This window comes from Podarcis erhardii, assembly GCF_964252035.2.
Source record: "Podarcis erhardii genome assembly, chromosome: 9".
NCBI classification, from domain to species: Eukaryota; Metazoa; Chordata; class Lepidosauria; order Squamata; family Lacertidae; genus Podarcis; species Podarcis erhardii.
The window spans coordinates 63,776,802-63,791,745 of NC_138512.1; the positions used below are offsets into that span (position 1 = coordinate 63,776,802).

The 14,944-nt window shown below is 41.1% G+C and overlaps 1 protein-coding gene across 6 annotated transcripts in view; it reads right to left on the minus strand.

Annotated features, from left to right (window-relative positions):
• CCSER1 (coiled-coil serine rich protein 1) overlaps nucleotides 1-14,944 on the minus strand; it is a 715,014-nt gene that overhangs the window by 328,896 nt on the left and 371,174 nt on the right. For all 6 annotated transcript variants that reach the window (XM_081876745.1, XM_081876744.1, XM_081876746.1 and 3 more), the window contains one exon: nucleotides 7,899-7,982. In XM_081876745.1, coding sequence (XP_081732871.1) covers nucleotides 7,899-7,982 — 84 coding nt within the window. The remainder of the gene's footprint in view (nucleotides 1-7,898; nucleotides 7,983-14,944) is intronic.

The following is a 14,944-nucleotide window of genomic DNA, read 5'->3' on the forward strand; positions in this document are numbered from 1 at the left end:
TGTAATGCAGTAGCTAATTACCCATTCAGCTCACAGACCTTAATGATCAACCATGTTCCAAGGAGCTTTAACAGAACAAAAGATTAACATGTATCCCATGTAATCCATTGTGTTGTGTGGTTTTAAGTAGAAACATCCCCCCCTCCAAGTTCAATGAGACTTACCCCCCCCCCGAGTCAAGTGTACATAGGTTTGCAGCACTACAACCTCAGAAGGAGTGAAGCAGCCATGATCTTTGCTCTGGGTACCTGCACACTGCCTCGTGTGCACCCTTGCTCATGCTCTAGAATAACACAACAGGGTCCCATCACTGCACACAGAATATAGGATATTGTAGGATTCCCTTTTCCAGAGTCAGAGTCAAAAAAACACCCTGGATCCTGCATCGGTCTCTACAGCCAAAGCAGGCACTGCAACCTTCCAACAGGTTGACTTCACCCCCAAAAGCGCACTGTCTTCCAAGACAGATGAATGCCAACAACCCCCTCTGGTTCTTTCCCACCAGACCATAGTCTGCAAGTAGTAGAATGTGTGCCCCAGCCAGGGCTTTTCAGGTTGAAGAAAATTACAGATTTACACAATGCAGCACATAGTCAAATTTATAGAGAAATACAAATGCTCCCTTTGTATCCTTATTGTTCAAGCAGCTCCATTTGTCATGGAGATTATTTATATACTATGTAGAAACAGAAACAAAATAGCAACCAAGTTTGGAAATAATACATTATGAAAAAGAGACTATTAGGGAGGAAGAATTCCCTGTGAAATGGTATCATCAGTTTCTAATGAATATTCCAGTGCTTGTCAGGAAACCCATTTAGAGGGAGGCCAAAATCACTTTCTAATTTTCTCTACAGCTTTATCATATTTTCTCCCATCCCTAAGGCCAACAGTATTGCAGACTGATTGGCCCATAATATTACATCTCCTCAGGGATGATTTATCTTTGCATAGAATACCCTCATATTTTAACACTGGTAAAAAAAATATTTACATTTGTATGGAAATAAGGTTCAGATCTAACCAAGCCTGCTTCCAGTGTCAAAGCACCTATCTTTGGAATAGATCATGTGGTGCTTAATGCAGCCATTTGAAATTAGGAGTAAATTGAATCCATCCAAAATTGCAAAAAGGTGTTCAGATAAGATGCACTTCTAATAAAGCAGAGATAAATAAACTCTGGGTTTAACATTGTATGTGAAATTCACAGGACTTTTTTGACTCCTCCACAAGCATCACAAATAAAGCCCCAGGATGTGTTCTGTGTGTCACAAAGTCTAATGGAAGTGCACAAAAGCTTGGATGCAGACACGTTAGTGTTAACTGGAAGCAACCAGCATTATTATTATAATCAGTGTCACATAGGTTTTTGTACTCTTAAACTTGGGGTACGGTAGATTAAACTTCATTTGAAGCAAGCAGGGATGCATTCACACTAATCCTGCAAACCACCACTATCTCTCTGTACCCTTCTTACTTCCAACTCCTACAGTATGTGGAGCCAACATACCAGGATGCAGAACTCCTCAGACCCAAGTGAATGTGGCTGAGATCCAACCCATGGGCAGAATGAATAGCCATGGGCAAGTCATTAGATCACAGCTTCACTTTCTCATATATAAAACTGGGTTAATGCAGATTGTAAGGTAGTAGTGAGGAAGAAGAAGAAAACTGAAACACCAGAATGGTGTACTGGTGTACTAGGACTTCAGAGGACCGGGTTCAAATCCCCATTCAGCCACTAAGCTCAGGGGGCAATCTTGTGCGAGTCACTCTCTTTCACCTTAAACAACCTTAAAAGGTTGGGTAAAATAAGAGGGTAAAATGAGGGGGTACGAAGAAAGAAGGGTGGGATAAAAAGGAAGTCGTAAATTATTTATTTGTTCTAACGTGAAAAAGTAATACAGTGAGCAATTTCCGAACAGAATCTAATAATAGGGTTTGAACTATCAGGAAATTAAGAGAGACATGTCATGCCTCTCCACCCCATTCATCTGCACGCAGCTCGCTTACCATTTCCTCAGTGTGACAGAAAGATGAAGGCACTTTCAAAGTAAAGCCAGGTCATATTTATCTAAATCTGCAAGGAGACCTGTCAGTAAAATCGTGCATATCTCCTGAAGCTAGTCGTCTACCGGTGACACCTTAACATAAGACAAGCATATGTGGTGCATTATTATTAAAGGGGTTTTAAGTCACATTGTAAGATCTCTAGATGGAGACACTTAAGGGCAGAGTTTTATTGCGGACACATTCAACTCCTGCCATATTATTCCCATGCAAATCATGTCTGAGGCAATCAGCATCAGACCAGAAACCTCTTCCTGCAGCGGTGCCACAACAATCATTTATCTGCATCCGGCACCGAGTGGTGCAAAATGACGCCACTTTGTGATAGAGACTTAAACTAATATGCAGAATCACCTCCACAAGTGCAAGGGAATATTAAAGATTCTATCTTGCTGACAGCTTTTCATCAAGGCTTCAGAGAGTGCGAGATATTGGGAGGCTAATCCACATTGTGTATCATTGGATACTGTCATTTTCACACTCTACAGCTGCCTTGCTGAGTTGACTTGAAGAGTAATTACTGCTGAGATAAGCCTTTTTCTGGAATACGTGCAATTAATTCTCCCTATAAAAAGAAGGAAAGGAATCTGACACTTTAATAATGTTTAAGTACACCTAATCTATTTCTTTTCTGCTCAGATGTTTCCTAAATATGAGGAAGAAAGAAGATTTGAAAGTACTTACAGCTGTCTCTTCTTATGTAAATCATCCATGGACCTCTAATATCCGATCATAAAATAGCCAACGTGAAATAAGATCAAAAATTATAATAGAATGCAGAACAAGTAAGGAATTATCAAAAAGATGAATGCACAATATGATTTTCTTGCGTACAACAGTTACTCTTATCAAACAGAGATTATCATGCCATTAAAGTTTCAAGGGCGTGAAATTTAATTCAATTGTAAGATGTATTTGGAGGTGAATTAAAACTACTTTTCTATTTCTATCTACTTTGCTTCAAAGCACATGTACCTACATATTTTCCATGTTTTTACAATCTTCAGCTCTAACAAATATTAAAACTAATAAAGCTACAGAGAAGTAGAGGTACAGTTAGTGTAAACTAGATTGATAGTACCAGTGAGAATTTGGTCCCAAATATCACACACAAAGAGCTGATTAGTTTGGAAAAGTCCATGTTAATCGTCCAGCATAGTATACGTTGAATTTTATGACATTCAGCCATGTGCAACTCCGATACTAAATAGCTCAAAATGCCAGTAGTACAAAGGCCAATTGACCAACTGTTTTAAACTAAAATTTTACCCTCAGCATACTGTAAGGTTGGGGGGGAACGGTAAGCCTGAGATTATTGTATATACTCTCAAGAGAAATTTATCCAATATTTTTAATACCCATGATCTCTGATAAATTGCCAAGTTAAAAGATGTTAATGCCTGCCATCTTTTTAATCACCTAAGATTAATCCTAGGACCTCCCAGCCTACTGCATATGTTCCAACAGCTTGTCTTGACTTATTAAGCTTCTCATAAGAAGCAGCTGCAGTGGATGCATATTCTCTATAGACCAGGTTTCAGGCAGAAAGATCTCATTTACCTCCTCCTGTCAGTGTGAGGGACCTGGTTTTCATGTTCTGCAAAAGGAGATGGAGTGTATCCAGCTTGATTCCAGCAACACCTGGTGGCTTTTTACTTCTCAGCCAATATACTGCCGTAGCAATCAGGGCTGCTCCATGTTCTGGAGGTTCCTCCAGTTGCGTCCTCCCTCTTCCTCTCCAAGTTACCCCTGCCTACTTGTTTCTCCTCCCTCCCTGGGCCCAAACCACACGGAGGGACTGTAGACAGTGCTGCAGGTAGACAGTGATGCAGTATCTCACTCTAGTTATTGACTGTATGCCCAGAGACTGCAGGCGAGCAGAGGCAGCTACAGCAAAGAGGATGAAGGGCAGGATCAAATGTCTCTGGAGAATGAGTGTAGGTCCCCTACAGGGGTGTAGGTCTAGGCAGGTACCCAGTGATGCCTATTCCCTAATAGCCCTTGCAATGTGCAACTTCTCAACATTATTTTTGAAGACAGTGACACCTACAGTATATCTCCAGCTGCTACGGTGGTTCCTGTAGAATCTATTAAATGTTCAGAATCTAATTGGCTGCAGTATACATTTCCTCCCATAATTTTATTTTGTGATGCAAAGCCAGCTCTTTTTTTCAAGGAATCTAGGGGGTTATTTAGGAGTGGAATCTGTTTTAGAAGCGCAGCTGGAGCAGCATGTAGTCTAATGGGTCACTTGTCATTGCCTGTGGCACCTCTATTGCTCCAAAAGATCCTGGGGGGGGGGGGTAATTCAACCATGCACATTGAGGGGCACCCTTGAGTTCCAGTTTCAATCTCTGGTATCTTTGGTTTGAAGGATCTGGTAACAGGTTGATGGGAAAGCCTTTTCTGTGCCTGAGATACTGGAGTGTCACTGGCAGGCAAAACTGACAATACTGAACTTGCTGGACAAAGAAAGAATCTGATGTGGAATAAAGGAAACCACAAATGCCACAATGTTTGTGACTACGATGAAAAATCAGTACAGGAATCACAGCATTAAGGAATAGTCCAAATGAAACACTTTTCTGCATGGAATCCGCATTTATTTCGGTATTTCAGTAAGGTGTGTTGATTCTATGAGCCATAGAGTTCAACAGTCCCCATCAGCCTCCCTCTATCACACTAACAAGTATCAACACATGAAATGTTGAATTTTATTGCAAGGCCACTGAGTAGCATTAAGTTTTCTTTTGCCACTCATATAGAAGAATCTTTTATTGAGCTTTATCTGGTCCAGAAAACATAGGTCTGTTTGTTTACTGGCATTGCTTAGAAGAAATACATTGCAACCAGCTCTTGACTTTCAGGTCAATACACCAATGACTTTCAGCATTTTTTCAGGTTCAGGGTGCCCATTCTGACCTTAAAGCCATAAGTGCTCTGCACTTGACATCTTCCTCTTTCCCCTGATTGAACACATACTGTCAGGTTCTACCAAGTTAGGAGGCTAAACTGACATCAGATAATAAGAATGCCTTCTTAGTGATGGCTTCTATTTTTTTAGAACTCATTTTCTCTATGCCAACTGGTTAATGCGCGCACACACACACACACACACACACAGTGTGTGAGAGTGTTTATTCCTTTATATATTTAAATCTGACTTTTCTTTATTTATACACCTCTCAAAGCTTCTTATATAAAAACAGAAAAATAATAATAAATACAGCAATTAAACAAACAAATGCTTTGTAGCATCTGATATGTTCTGCATCATTTCCCCTTTACTTTAACATGATATTCGTTAAATACATTGTCATCCTCTCTTGTTTTGCTATATCCTGCTTAGGGGGGCTTATGGATGAAAAGCAACCTTTCAATAACAAGCAATGATTTTTTCCCTAGATTTTATAAACAAATTCTTACATTTCTATCCCACCTTTCATCCTTCATAGATCCTAAGGCTGCCTTTCTCAACCTTGGGTCCCCAGATGTTGCAGGGCTACAACCCCCATCATCCCTAGCTAGCAGGGCCAGTGGTCAGGGATGATGGGAGTTGCAGTCCAACAACATCTGGGGACCCATAGTTGAAAAAAGCTTTCCCAAGGTATCAAAACCTACTTAGTTCTAATTTTTGTTTCACTTTATAAGTCATTCTGGGTCACATTATTTTCGGGGGGGGGGGGCACAATCATTCAGTCCAGTGGCATACATGAGGCTACCAGGCAGTCAGCATCCAGGCACTGAACAGACTCAAACCTGCTTAGCATCAGCAAACGGGTGCGCTCATGCGCCTTCAGGCCTTAGCCATGTGGTTTTTGCCTAATATGAAACTCTGGCACCGTGTTCTCATGTCTGTGACAAACAACAGATTCTCTACCCAATGAGCAGATACCAATGCCAAGGAAGCCGAAGCTCACTGTAACAACAGAGTATAATTCTGCAGTGACAAACATCGCCAGCCACTTTGTAATATATGCCTCAGACAAGACTGATGTTGTATCGCTGCTCCACCAATGCACAAAAGCTGGATGCTCTCCGTATTCCATTTTGTCATTTAATTTTATATACTAATTACACCATATATCATTCCTTAATGTATCCACATTTGAAAACAGAACACAGATAACCAGTATTTATTGTAGAGGGAAGTCTCTTTTCATCCTTGCAAAGAACTTTTTCTGTGTGTGCGCATAATATGAATGAAGTCCGAATTAATTTGCATAGAAAATTGTTTACACACGTGCACACCCACCCACCCCCGTATTAAAACAATATATAGAAAGATCCTGTATATGTATATTTTGTAGACAGAGGATGAAACCAAATAGCCAGTTAAGTTTATGTATGGTCACAAATTAGAGGTAACACTCAAATACTGTATCCTCTGTGAAAGCCACACGTCTGCTGGTAATATATTTTGCTGTTTACTCCCCCTGTAGCTGCAGACCCTCACACCACATCACACACTAGCCTAAGGAGTCCTCCAACACCCCAACCAGCTACTCAGAGAGCACAAATGGGAATAAATTAATTGGTCCATGCCTGATGAGCTTGCCTGTTAAGAGAAACTCGCTGATCTCCAAAATGTGGTAACCAACCATGGTGGTAGGTGTTGGTGTATTGCCAAAAGAAACTTGTAACGAGCCTTGAAGCATGACCTTGAACAGTTGGGGCATGTGGCAAGGTGAGACCATCTCTGTGTGTGTGTGTGTGTGCACGCGCGCGAATGATGGTCAGAGTGGCTGAAATAATATGTGAAAGTTTGAAAGCCTGTCTCTCTGGCTGGATGGCTGAAGAGAGCAGAAATCTGTATATAGTTCTGTTTCTTATTCTATATGTAGACCAGTAGTGTAATGCAGCTTGTAAATAATGAAGACTTTAAGAGTGAATGGGTGAGGTGTTTATTCCTGTCAAGGGAATTCACCAAGAGAGGGCTGGACTGCTGCTGCTGCTGCTGCTGCAAAGATGAAGGAAGACTTTCTGAGGAACTCTGCTGAGACAAAAAGAAAAGGAACCCCAAAAGTTCGCACAGTAGGAGCCTGCCTACCATTGCGCTTAGGCACTGAGAGTTGGCCATGAGCCCTGGAAGCTCATGCAACACCATGCAAGCTCATGGCTGCTTAGTGGGGAATTGCCCTGATGTGAAAAGCAGCCAGTGCCCAGGACCCTCCACATTTGTCCAGTGTGGTAACCCTAACTGAAGTCAATTTATATTCATTTTAAAATGTACTGCTTATGATACAACAGATCCAGATTTAGAGCTGACCTATTGAAATCAATGGAATCATGACTAATTCCAGTGCCGTTGATATCACTGAGTATGCTCTAAGCACGACAAAGTCTGAATCCAAGCCCAAAGAAAGATAATAATGTGTGGAAACAGGGAAAATAAAAGCATGCTTATACGTTTTGCTGGACAACTTTGTCACCAGGAAGCACCACTGATATTTCACCACTAGATGCGCACGCACAGCCGCATCAGAACTGTTGCCGTACAGGAGCCGCAGAGAGTTGCAGCTTTCTTCTCACCACTGATTAATGCATCTTGATGCTGCAAGACAACTGTCAACACAATCTTCTAAAACAGAGCAACTACTATTTATGTGTCCAGGTAGTAAGTAGCCCTTTCAAAGGCTGGCAAATCCCCAGATATTTAGGGTCATAAAACCTGCATGAATCAGAAGTGAATGATTTAAGCGGGCTCCAAGCTATCCGCTTTGCAACAGGCACCACCAACTTTATTTATTTATTTACTTGGTCCCCGCAAGTGACCTTGTCAGTTACGAGTGAGTTCCAAAAGAAAAGACGCCTTGCCTCTCGCTTACCAGCTCTTCGCGCAGTTGGGAAATGAGTTCATCTCTCTCCTTCAGTTGAAGCTTCAGCGCTGAACATTCATCTTTCATTATATCCTATAAAAACATCAAAAGAGATGTTATAATAGACTTTGTGCTTTTCCTTTGCTCCTGACAAGAAAAGGCAGCTTCACACAGTGCAAGATAATTACATCCAAGTAATGAAAGTCAATGCCCCTCTATCATGTGCAATATTTTTAATAACATATTCTAAGTTTGCAGGGTAAACAACCTAATGCATCCAAAGATATTATATGCAGAGAAATGTGAACAGCTCCCTGTGTGTTAAGCCTGTTTTGTTAGTGTCTGATTCTTTTAAGCCCTTTATTGAAGCTCCTGTCAGGCGTCTCTTTATTTTAGTGAAGGAACAGATGGCCATAAAATTTCATAGTTCTGTTCACACAAAACAACACTACAGAAGTTTCACTTCGGATGCATTATTGGAATTCCTTTATTAAAAAAAAAAAAAATCAGACTGCAGATGGAAAAAGCAGGAAGATGCACATGTAGGCATTCGACAAACAGGAAGGAAGCAACCCTTCCATGAAAGGAAATAAACCAGCATGACAGGCAACAATATTGCTAGCAAGTCAAATGTTGTGGCCAGTGGCTGATTTAGTTTTCTTCTAAATGAGATTCAAACAACACAGGTCATGGGCCAGGTTGAGCAAAAGGCATGAAATTAAACTGAAAGAAGGTCTCCATGAAAGTGCAAAGGCTAGAAATGAAAGCAAGGTTCTCAACTATCGGGGCATATCTGCACTACAGACCTAAGCTGGCCCGACAATCATTTCCTCTTCCTAGGAAGATCACAAAACTGCTGTTCTATGATTTATTTCACTGGACATATAGCCGCAACATTATCCCATCTCAAAACCAGTATGCTATATATTCTGTTGTCTCCCTCTCTTCTATAGGGGTATGGGATGGGACTGGATATTGCTAATAATACACCACACCACCAACAAATTGCACTTGTTTTATATTTTGACACATGCCCTATTTTGTGTTAATTTTGTTGTTTTCTGGTGGTTAGCGGCTTTGGCCTTCCCTTGGAAATGAAAAGTGAGTTATAAATCATAGCTGCTTTAAATGAGTCAGGCCACTGACCAATTAGATCAGTGTTTCACAAACTTGGGTATCCAGCTGTTTTTTGGACTACAATTCCCATAATCCCTGACCACTGAGCCTGCTAGCTAGGGAGCTGTAGTCCAAAAAAGGCTGGATAAGTTTGGGAAACACTGATCTAGATCAATATTGTCTACTCTGACAGCAGATCTCCATAATTTCTGGGAAGGGATCCTTCCCAGCTCTACCTGGAGATACTGATGGGTCCTTCTGCATATAAAACAAATGTTCTGCTGAGCGATGTCCCTTCCTCAATAAATGTAATGAAATGAAATACATTTTCCATAATTATTAGGGGGTGGGAAAAGTCATCACAGTTAAACTGGTATCAAAGCTATATAAGTCTGTAGTGAAGCTATGCTATCAGAATACTACAATGGTTTATTACTAACAAGTGCATTGTTTTATTTATTTCCGTATATCTATATTCCACCTTTCTATCATAATGGAACCAAAGGTGACATGCTCGTGGCTCCCGACTAACCAGACCAAGGCAAGTTTAGCTTCAGCAAAGTGAGGTCTTGTGTGCCTTCAGATTGCATCATGGACTGTGTACTGATATCAGCTATTCAACCTAGAAAATCAGAGGAATAATGTTTTTCCAAGAGAGATCTATTAAGAGCAGCAAAAGTATGTGGTACGGTGAACCTAATGCAAGTGACATCACATGTTTAAGTGACCTTTCTCATAAAAAAACATCCTTCTGATGGAAACCTTTGAAATTCAGATTGCATTCTCTCTCTCTCTCTCTCTCTCTCTCTCTCTCTCTCTCTCTCTCTCTCTCCTTCCATGGGTCTACTCTATGACAGCTGGATATCAGCCAAGAAAAACATTGTCAAGGAATGCAATTACTTTAAGAAGCACTTATTTCACCAATGAAATGCCATCAACAGGAAAGCAATAGAGCAAGGGCATAATGAGATGAGCGTCGACAGTGAGCAAAATGATACTACGCACAGTCCACAAAGCAGCAACATCAGTGTTAAAAGGCAACAGTGATGCATGAGAGCTAGTCGTGTACTTTGAATGGCCTAAAAGTAGCAAATGCCAGGAAACCTGAGGTGAAGAACAGGTCATCATTTCAAGGCTTGCTGGTTCTGGACCATTACTGTCAAATACATCACAATATGTTACAGAAGCTTTTAAGGTGAAGGGGAAAAGAAAGACACAAGCAAATAGATTCATATTAAGGGCAGGGGGTGGGGGAGAGACTTGCTGGCCACCAGCAATTCTACTCAGTGCCGGATTAACGTATAAGCTAAACAAGCTATAGCTTAGGGCCCCACTCTCTTGGGGGCCCCAAGAAAATTTAAAGGGAAAAAAAACCCTTGATGTATATTTCCATAATATAAGATACAAAACAAATAAAATAAAACCTACATACAGCAACAGTGTTTTGTGTTGTGTAGGCTCCTATTTGTTATGTACAAATGGCTTTAGATACCTATTAGGTCCATAAATTACCATATAGCATATATTCAACACAAAAAACAGCGACAATTTGTTGCTGACAAAGGACAGCTGGACATATAAAGGGCCCCATTACCTTCAGGAGCTTAGGGCCTCATCAAATCTAAATCCGGCCCTGATTCTACTACAGAGACTAGTGAGAACAACAAGCTCAAATACATTTCCTGCAATGAACCAACTGGAAGGGACTGGCAGGGCTCTAAGGAGTGGGTGAAAGAGGTAGGTGGGCCCGAGGCTGATCCAGAGGAAGGAGGCAGCGATTTATGGGGTTTTGTGCCTGCCACAAGGCAGGAGCCAGAGCTGGAGGATGGGGAGGGATCTGAGCAGTTGGAGATGGGGGAGAAGGTGCAGGGTGCACCAGGAACTGAGGGAGAGGTGATGCCTGAAGGGAGGGGGCTGGCTGAATCCCTTCCATCTGCACCCCCTAAGGACCAGGAGGGGCTTGAATAGGCAGGCACAGTGATAATTTCTGTGTGCCTTCTTAAAATTCACACATTTACAGTATTATAGCACCTAGCTTTCTAGTAGTGCTCTATTGCATCAGTCTAATTCTGCCGAGGTAGAAGTGTGCTGGAACGTTTTACATCTAATTGTGAGTGGTGATGGTTGTTTCACATCAAATTGAAATGGGGTTGGTGATGGCACACTCTATATATGCATCACCAAGAGGTATCATTTTAATTTCCTAAGCTCTTTAAAAAAAAAATAAAAAAATCATCTGTATACTTGGGGACAAGCAAACATATTGTGCTTACACCATAATCAACAAAGTAGCATAAGCAGACTTAACCTGGTGCTACAGGAAACAAATTTACTACAATTCTGTTGCCAAAGTAGAACAGTAAATTTAGAACAATATTCCTTAAAATATAGAATGTTAAGCAGACTGTTTACTGGCTTAGTGCAATCCCTGCTGTTGAGAACAGATTTTACTAAACAAGTGTTATTAGAAAAGGAAAAAAGAAATAGCACAGATTCACTGGATGGAAAAGAATCCCACTGAAAACTAGAAGCCCAGAATGCCAAATGTAACCTTTTTATTTTTCATTTTTGCACTGAATTTACACCGCTGCTACCTCTTACTTTGCATTATGAAAACTTGGCACTGCGAAAGAAATGCATGCTTCAACACATATGTTAATACCCAGCTACCAAGAAAATTACAATATTTAGCCAATTCCATTAAAAAAAAATATATGCTAGGCTTCAAATTCATTTGATGGCAGGCTGAGGAAAGGAAAGATGCCCTTCTTTTCATGAGTTCAAGATTCACCTGCATCTCCCTGAAATGTAGAGCCGGGAATTCTGTGTATCTTCAACAAGTATTTCAATGTGGATTTTCCCTCAAAATACATTCTTATGTGCCTTCTTCCAAAAAGAAAACTGAGAAGAACTGCATCACAACATTCAGAGAAGAATGAAATCTGGTGGATAACTATGTTCCAATCATTACGTTACTGATCAGGTCACTTTGTATGAGAATTTGAAAATAATCAAATTCTGAAAGTGTGATTGCTGCAAGATGCTCACCAACTTCAATAACTGAGGAAGAAAGCTGTTATTTAAAGCTATCCCCAAATCTATCATTGATAGAAAGTAACAGGCTTCATGAATCTTATTAGACCAGGATGCTCCTTTTAGATGCTAGAAGAAATACCCATCTTACACCCTGTTTAACATCATTCTATTTATTTATTTATTTAACAGCAAACCCTGTTGCTCAGTTACAACAGCGATGTAGCTAAAACAGGACTACTGAGAAACAAGAGAGAAGGCCCAGTAAGCTCGGGGGTGCTGCAAAGTTTGCAAAGTACAAAAAACCCAACTCCAATGGGGCAAATATGTGTGTATATACAGATAACACTCCCTGGAAAAGACCCTGATGTTGGGAAAGATTGAGGGCACAAGGAAAAGGGGACGACAGAGGACGAGATGGTTGGACAGTGTTCTCGAAGCTACCAGCATGAGTTTGACCAAACTGTGGGAGGCAGTGGAAGACAGGAGTGCCTGGCATGCTCTGGTCCATGGGGTCACGAAGAGTCGGACATGATTAAACGACTAAACAACAAAAATATATTGTGTAAAGTGGTTTCTTCACCTCAGGTGCCTCTTGATAGGTGCCAAATTTGGCATGGACATTCCCGAGTTGGGGAAGCCAGTTTTTTTGTCTACGTTTTTTGCATCTCCTAGCCAGTCAGCTCCAACCTTTCAAATTTCTCCTTTATACAACTGCCTATGAAGATTTAATTACAGGCATCCAATTAAGTGGGTTTAGTTCAGAAAAGCTTATGCCTTTATCAATGTGTTAGTCTTTAAGGTGCCACAAGACTCTTCATAGTTTATAGTAAATCCAGCTAGATACAGTGCTAAAACCTTTCTGGACTGTACCACTCTAGGTGTTAGGAAACATCAGGTTTGAATGCTCCTTAATCTTCTTAGCATGCTGTTTTTCGGTGTCAGAGTGTTCTGTTCCCATCATAAGGATTCAAACATGTAACATGGGGGAGAGAGAGGGGGCAGCAACATATCCAGGAGGTAGAACCTCAATGAACTTCTTGATGAACTGTATCACAGCTGTTTCATGCTGTATTCTTCGTTTGAAGTTCCTCTGTTCCACAACGGCCACTTTAATGTCAGTTGCAGAGTGTGTCCCAGGAGATTGAAATGCTCTCTCACTGGTTATGGATACTGTCATTTCCAATGTCAGATCTATGTCCGTTCATCCTTTTTTGTGAAGACTGGCTGGTCTACATGTAACATGAAGATGGGCACTGATGGGCTGAGGATGACATAAATCACACTGGAAGATAAGAAGGTGAATGAAGCCCTGATACTATTACGGATGGCATTATTAGGCCCTATAATAGTATTGCAAGAGTACGCATGGGGACAGAGTTAGTACCTAGGTGTTTCGCATGGGTGGGCAGCCACATGCAGAGCTTGTATGAGGCCCAGGGCAGAGTCTTGTTAGAATAAAGTTATAAACTCAAACGAAACAAAAAATACTCGATCCCTGGTGGGGCCCCTTATCTAGCCTAGCCCTCTAACCCAGCACAGAAGTACTTTAGTCCTCTGCTCAGAAGTCCAATGCTAACAGTACCACCGCCTGAAATGAGATATAATTTGCCCGGCACAAAGGAAACTTCAAAAACAACAGCACTTTTTTGCCATCAAACATCAATCTTATACTTAATCTCATTACTGTGTTCTTAGCTCAGATGGGATAGTCAGCGGTTATATGGCACAAATGGCTATGCAATTTCTACACGCTCTATGCATTGTCATGAAATAATAAAACCTGCCTTCATATTATAGGAACCGGAAGACTGGGAACATTGCACGTCTATGTTTTAAAATTCAAAAATGTCGACACAAATATTGTTTGGAAACGTTCCCAGGGTCCTTCATATGTATGGTAATGCAAAGTGGTAAAACTATTCTATCAAACACACTAAAAAGAATAAGCTTCCACTTAAATTGCTATAAAACCAACACATCTCTATACACAGGGGCAATGCATTATGACTGTAGCAGCTTCTGAAATCTAAACATATGTCAGATTCTGAAGCTATTGCTCAAATGAAGACTTGCATCATGTTAGAACGACAAAAATCAAAGCAAAAACACAATACTATTTAGAAAAATCCCCAGAAATGTTGGCTTTAATGTTGTGCATAAAAACCTCCACATATTGCTTTGCTGTTGCTTTATACTCATTATATTTTTGCCAAGAAACACACATGAAGCTGCTGAGTTAGCTGTTCCCATATCTGTTACATTCCCTTCCCTTCATCCCTTCCCATCCTTCTTCTGAGAACCTATGTCCTAGATTGGGTTATCTTTTTCTTTCTTTTTTTTATCTAATCAACAACTTTGAAGGAAGTTAGCATGAGTGATCATGACTGATGTTAGTATGAGTGATCAGGGTCTCAGTCCAAATTTCTATTTAGGACACTACACTAATTCTCATTGGTTTCACCAGTGGGACAGCCCAATGACAGCCCAATAAACTAAAGAGCTTAAAGGTAAAGGTAAAGGGACCCCTGACCATTAGGTCCAATCGTGGCCGACTCTAGGGTTGTGGCGCTTATCTCACTTTATTGGCCAAGAGAGCCAGCGTACAGCTTCCGGGTCATGTGGCCAGCATGACTAAGCCGCTTCTGGCGAACCAGACCAGTGCACGGAAATGCCGTTTACCTTCCTGCCGGAGCGGTACCTATTTATCTACTTACACTTTGACGTGCTTTCGAACTGCTAGGTTGGCAGGAGCAGGGGCCGAGCAACAGGAGCTCACTCCGTCGCAGGGATTCAAACCACCAACCTTCTGATCAGCAAGTCCTAGGCTCTGTGGTTTAACCCACAGCACCACCCGCATCCCACTAAAGAGTTTGGTACCTCACAATTTCCTGTGCAATGAGGCA